The 7,058-nt window shown below is 37.9% G+C and overlaps 1 protein-coding gene across 1 annotated transcript; it reads right to left on the bottom strand.

Annotated features, from left to right (window-relative positions):
* Positions 1-1,212: 1,212 nt before the first annotated feature.
* On the bottom strand, positions 1,213-2,846 carry LOC137659078 (zinc finger MYM-type protein 1-like). Its single transcript, XM_068394165.1, has one exon. The coding sequence runs from the start codon at positions 2,844-2,846 to the stop codon at positions 1,329-1,331; it is 1,518 nt and encodes a 505-aa protein (XP_068250266.1). The 3' UTR covers positions 1,213-1,328.
* Positions 2,847-7,058: the final 4,212 nt, after the last annotated feature.

Below are 7,058 nucleotides of genomic sequence, written 5' to 3'. Positions count from 1 at the left end.
AACAAAAAATAAGCTGCTCGGCTGTGTAATTTTGCTGATCAAAAAAGAAGAAAAAAAAAAAGGTGTTAAATGATGTGCAGTTTGAACCATCTCGTTATTAATGGCAAAGGCGAGATCTCATTATCTTCCGAATCATCTAGGGTGGATTGAAGCCCTGCGGCCCGCACTGTAGTTTGGTCTTGGCCTTATAAGGCTAATCATGCCTGTCAACAGAAATGGGAGACTCCTAGATGCTATCCTCAGATTATACATGAAATATGGTTAGATGCTCTGGTCTAAGTGTGGAAAAGGAAGGTTATTGCAGTGTGGGAAGAAAAATTCTAGTGTATAAGGCTTCAAGGGTGATATCCATTGTTAGTACTACATGCAAACAAGCGCTATATGCTTGCTATTAACTAACTGGGGACTTGGGGTTATGTATACAGAGGTCTTACGAAGGAACTCCGTGTCAATAATGACCAACGATTGCTATCAAGAGTAGACCTGCTTTTATCCTAACCTACTCTTTATCTTTTACATATTCTATATACTTACCCGAGGGCATTTTAGACTCCGAAGCTAAGTCCTTCTCAAAACTGATTGTGGCAAGGAATCGTACATAAACCTTAAGGAATCGTACATAAACCTTGTGTATCTAACATTTTACACTTAGCATTCAAAATATTTTGGACTGTAAGCAACAAAGAAAATTAATAGAAAAGTCCTTTGGAAAAATGTAAACTATCGTGTGTGAAACCTAATTGTTAATTGTCAGATCAAGACTACGATGAATAAAACTCAGGTGCCACTGGCTTCTAAAATGTGGGGGGGACATTGACAGGCGAGGCTGGCGAGCGCAGCGAGCCCTCACAGCTGGGGGGTCGGGGGGGGGGGGGGGGGGGGCCTGTAAGCCCCCCCCCCCAGAAATCTTTTTAATTTATTACCTTTTTTTGGTGCTTTTAAAGGCACCTGAGCAACATATTTCAGCAAAATACAAGACCTCTATCCTGCCTGAAATCTTGTTATAAGCCTTTTAATTTTGTATCTGTCTGTCAAGTTATACAAAATCATTTTAATATTTTTTAAATTCATTGGCCAAACATGACATTAAAGCTTTGAGCATGAAGTATTACCTTAGACCCTTTGTAATGATTAAGATATAAACACTATTATATTACTTGAAAATTTTAATAAAGCCTGATTAAATCAACAAGCATGGTTTATTAAATGATTAATTCACATTATATGAAAGCAAGACTCATGTTGTTTCATTCAAATAAGATTATTATCATATCATTTAAAGTATTAAGACGAAAAATAACCTGTGTCAATCCTAGCAATTCTGTTAGTCAGAATCTACCAAAAATGGTCCTTCGTTTGTCTTCTGCTCGGATGAACTCCTCAGCAATCGCCTGTGGACTTAAGGTAGCTAGACGGTCACGATGTACATGGCAAATCATGAGGTGGTTAAGGCGTTGCTGACTCATACTGCTACATAACCATGTCTTCAATCGTCTGAGAGCACTGAATGACCTCTCAGCTGTGCAGGAACTTGCTGGGGAGACAAGTAAAAGGCGTAACAATGCTTCTACCTGAGGAAACATTCGGCGAACTTCTGGTACCATATCTGCGAAGATCTTTCTATAATCTTCAACTGTTGACCCCTTAAACTGGTTGTAGAAGAAATCGAGTTGCTGATTCAGAGATTCATTGAGTTCTGGATACTTAGTGATAATTTCTGGCTTATGTGTCCCAGTCAACAGTACTGACGATAAATCTTGATACTCGGTGAGATCAGTGGAAGTGAAGTATTCTTTAATGTTCAGTACGGCAGCATCAATAACACTGAAGAACTCAACTCGATAAAACTCTTCAGCTGAGTCATGACAGTAGTTAGAGGCAAATCCTAATCCTTGGTCTAGCCTCTTTGGTATTTTTTTCTTTCTTGGAAGAGGAATTGCATCTAGGTCACACAGATGGAGCTTCTGTTCTGCTTCTTCAAATAATCTCTTGAATTTGTGCTCGCATCGAAGTGACTGTAGGCTCTTTATGGTAACCTCTGCAGCTTCTAGCATTCCAGATACTGTCACTTTTGATCCTTGTAGGCTCTTGTTGAAGTTTTCTAGACATTGAATAAGAGGAAGTGATCCATATAATCCAAGCAGACATTCCCCTGAGGACAAACATTTGTACAAACCTGCTGCTCGGGATGCAGTTGTTGACCCTAACTCCTTTGCTGCCTCCTGGAGGGCAGCCAGTACATCAGGGTAATTATCTAATACTGCTTTCACTGCAGCATATCGTGTAAGCCACCGTGTAGGACATATTGGCTTCAAACTTGTTGGTGAAGGAGTATTGAGATTATCTGTGTGAATATTAAGGTACATATGTTTGAACTTTCCTGAACTTCTGTAGAGGGTGCCTAGCTCTTGAAGGTTGTCTAAAGCATTTTTTATGAAGAGAGAATTTGGTATGGCCTTGCTGATAATTAGGTGGGTAACATGAGCTCCACAATGCACATACAGAGCTAGTGGTTGCACCTTCTTTATCTCTGCCTGACAGCCTTTATATTTTCCTGACATGTTACTGGCACCATCATATGTTTGAGCCCGGAGGTGTTGAATTGGTAGTTGAAGAGATATAAGCGTGTCTTGCAGCATTTTACTATGAAACACTCCTGTAGTTGCCGACACTTGGTACAATCCTAGCAGCTCTTCATGAACATTGAGTTTGTCATCGACATATCGCACACACACAGCCTCCTGTTCATTGCCTTGGATATCTTGGGTTCCATCAGTAATAAGGCCAAACTGTGTTGACATTTGATTAACATCATTGCAGATTTCTCTAACTACAGCATTGGCCATTGTCTTCAATATTTAATTTTGGATTGGAACAGAAGTATATGAAACTTTGTTGGACAACCATACTTTAAGCTTTTTGTCATCCTCAGCCCTCAACTGCAAAAGTTTTGCAAAATTACCCTCTGAGGTTTCATGACCTCAGATGGCAAGGCCTTGCTCTGCTAGGTATTTCAGTGTGGTAATTATCTTAATTAGAGCAGCACGTTACTGGTGTTGATCATGCAAAAGTTGAGATGATAACTGGCTACTGATACCTTCTTGATGTTTGTGGAATTTTAAATTTTCTACTGACAACTTGTGTGCTGCACTTTTTTCATGACTGCGAAATTTCTGAATCGCTTTTTTCCAGTTAGAAAACCCTGATTTTAGGAATACATCTTCAGCACACCGAGCAAAATCAGACAGTCTTTGATGTGAAGCTCTTACACATGTATGACATAGAACTCCACCAATACTCTCATGAAAATGCAACCATGGGAATTCATTGTACCAACTACTTTGAAATCTTAGTGTCTTATTCTTGAGTTTTTGTACAGGGATGCAACTAGCAGGTGGTTGATGCGGTACCTCTGGTAGGGTTGGAAGTTTGTGGCCTGAAGTTCCTAAACTTGTACTTGGATTCAGTGACACTTCCAGAGAGCTTGATGTTTTAGCTTGTTTTTCTGTTTTTGTGGTTCCTGAACTACAGGTAGGCCTACCTTCACCAGATTTATGTCTATGGTTTAATACTGGACCCGGTATATTATTTGCTGTACAAGAATATGAGGGAACATCAGTATCTCCTGCTGCCAAAGATACCAATTCCTTTGATAAAACTTGGGCTGATGATAAAGTAACTTTCTGTTTTTCTTGTAGGCCTATATCTAAGGGAGGTGTGGAAATTTCAGTTTCTTGACGTTTTTCTGTTTGTGTGGATGAAGGATTTGCTGCATTTGTGGATTTTGTTTGTGATGTTGAGGGCCCCGGCCTTGAGAAGTAATTTCTGATATCCATTCTCTAAGACTTATAAGCAAATCTGTAAACAGACAGACAGACAAACCAACAAATAGACAAAAAATGACATGACAAAAACAATATACCCTTTATACTTTGTACGTTCGTTTATGGACGATTGGACTTAAGGCTTGGACAGTCTGACAGACAAACCAACAAAGAGACAAAAAATTACATGACAGATGACAAAAACAATATACCCTTGTCCCTTGAGGCTTGATACTTCGTTTATGGACTTTAGGCTTGGTAGGAGACACACAAGCCAACAAAAAGACAGAAAATTGCATGAAAAAATATACCCTTGGCATGGCTTAATATATCGTTTATGGACATTAAATTGTCTAGTTAAAGGTTAATGCCATGAGCATGGTGGTTTGGGGGGGCGAGTAACCTTGAAGGGTCGTAGGACCTGCTGTTGCTTGACTTCTATTGTAAACTCGAATTAAAAATAAATAGATAAATAACTCAGGCTCCCTCTGCAGTTTGCCTACGGCCCTACGCACGTATTTAAAGCCATGTACGGTATTTATACCTCGACTTACATATTCATTACCGGGCATATAAATAGTACAACCTATCACAATACCACAGATTTCGTTAAATATAAATGAACTGATGTAAAACCTTGTTTTTTTTACCTGAAACATATGGCGTAAGCTTGTACTATTGAAACTCGAAGATCAGCTGATCGAATTGTGAGCTATAAGCGGGAAAAATGTAAATAAACCATTTTAAAGAAAACGTTGATTATTGATAGAAAACGTTGATTATTGATATTTTTCTAGACCAACTAAAGTATTTTTGCACACGCACGGACATAATTTCTAGTTTCATCCCTTAGCTGAATATTACATTGGTATAATCACCATAGTGAATACTAAAAATGTAGGGGGGACAAATGATACTATGTCCCCCCCGTCCCCCACCTGTTGACGCCCATGGGTGCCAGCAGTTTGCTGTAATAACTTCAATTACAAAGCTACATTCGAGTTCGTCTCTCGTCAGATACATTTAGTCAGTGGAGACGTGAGCATTTTTAGGTCATAGCAAACTAATATTTCTTGGAAACCCTGGTAAATATTACTTTAATTTTCTTCTTCTTCTTCTTCTTCTTTTCCACCGTTATTCCTACATTAAGACATTAAGGGGTCGGTTAATTCAGTACACCACAGCTCCTTTGTACAGTATGCAGCAAAACTGGTGATACTATTCTATTTTTGCTGCAAACTGTACAGCACAACGTCAGTGGGAATCTCCTTTCTACACTTATGCTTATTGAAGCATTTTAGCTATAAACTGCACAAAGTTAAACAGACCAAGTGATCATACAGTAAAATCTAGAGACTGCAATGCGTTTGACTTGGAATTGAAAAGACTAGCGGAAAATACTGGTCATGGTTGCTAGGGATGTAATAAACTGTGGCTATGTAAATATACAATCTGTAGGTAAAAAGACTATTCAAATTCGAGAATTGATAAAAGAGAAATATTTGGATATACTAGCATTATCTGAAACATGGCTTAATAACTTGGACAAGGCAAAGATCACTGAAAAGACACCCCCCACACATCCCTTCTTTCACATACCGAGAGAAGGTAGGCCTCTTGGGGGTGTCGGACTCTTTATTCATAAAAGTTACTCAAATATCAAAACGTTGAAAAGAATTAGTGTAACAAACTTTGAATATATAAAAATAAAATTTACGCCAAAAAATAGAAGAATATCCTTTGTAACAATCTACAAACCTCCTAGAACAAACTCTAGTATCTTTTTTTTGAAGAATTCGGTGCTCTCATTGAGCTGATTATCATGGAAAAAAACGAATTAGTTATCTGTGGAGACTTCAATGTTTGGATGGATGACGCATCAAATCCTGATGCTTTGGCATTTAATGAGTTACGAGAATAATATCGTCCATTGAATAATGTCGACTGCACAACTACTTTAACTGAGCATACGCTACGCCAGACTTAGTTATAAGTGATGACATGAATAATATTGTATCTGATATAAAAGTCGAAGAGAAATGTACTATCTCCCAAGTGCACAAACTTATTAAGTTTAGTCTTCTTCTACAGAAACATGCAATAGTAAAGAAAATAAACTTTAGACAAATGCAATTATTCTCCTACCGTATTTATGAAGAAGTTACAAAGAAAATAGAGGATGCTATCAACATTCCCTGTGATCATGATGACCAACGTCTGTTAGGAGCTGAGTGTGCTAACTGTCTTATGACCACTTACAATAAAGTGAGTGAAAGTGAATATGATAGCAGGTGCCCACCGATGGAAAAGACTATAACTGTAAAAGACCAATCTCCTTGGTTTGATGGAGGGGCTTTGGTGAAAAAGAGGGAAAAAAGACGTAAAGAAATAAAGTGGAATAGGTTAAAAACTGAAAGTACTAGGGTAGAATACAAAACTGCTGCGTGTCAATAGAACTATCTACTAAGAAGGAAAAAAGTGAATACTATAAGAGAAAGATCCTCGAAGCATCAACAGACATAAGTTATATCGTCTATTGAATGGTATAATGGGAAATGTAAAAGAAAAGAAGCTACCTGATGGATACAGTGACCAGGAACTAGCAAATAATTTTCTAGTATTCTTTAAAAACAAAATTGAAAACCTAACCAGGTCATTTGTAAATACTCAACATCAGATTAATGAGACACCAGGCACACAGACAAAATTAATACGATTTAACAACATAACTAAAGATGACATCACCAGAATTATCAAGAGAGCAAAGAAAAGAAACTGCGCGATCGATCCTATGCCAATATCTGAGGTAATTGGAGAGAGACTTTTCTAGTCTAGCCGAAATAATAATGAGAATAGCAAATGCAAGCATTGATGAATATAAGTTTCCTAAATCTGAGAAAATGGCTATAGTCACACCAGTTCTGAAAAATGCACTGAACTACCAGGAATTAAGCTCATATAGACCTATTTCAAATCCATCCTTTGTCTCAAAAGTGCTTGAAATATGTAATTCTTGAACAACTAGTCAGCCACTTAGAAGTAATAGAAGCTTTGCCTGACAACCAATCTGCTTACAGAAAATTATACTCTATGGAGACAGCCATCTGGTCTGTTGTAAATGGTATGCTAGAAATGATGGATGAAAATAAATGTGGTATTTTAATACTGCTCGATATCATTGCTGCTTTTGATACAGTGGTGCATGAACTGCTACTAAATGATCTACGGTCCATC

Source organism: Palaemon carinicauda, chromosome 19 (assembly GCF_036898095.1).
Source record: "Palaemon carinicauda isolate YSFRI2023 chromosome 19, ASM3689809v2, whole genome shotgun sequence".
Taxonomy (NCBI): domain Eukaryota; kingdom Metazoa; phylum Arthropoda; class Malacostraca; order Decapoda; family Palaemonidae; genus Palaemon; species Palaemon carinicauda.
Note: the sequence above shows the minus strand (reverse complement) of the source record. Positions and strands in the feature narration are given on the sequence as shown.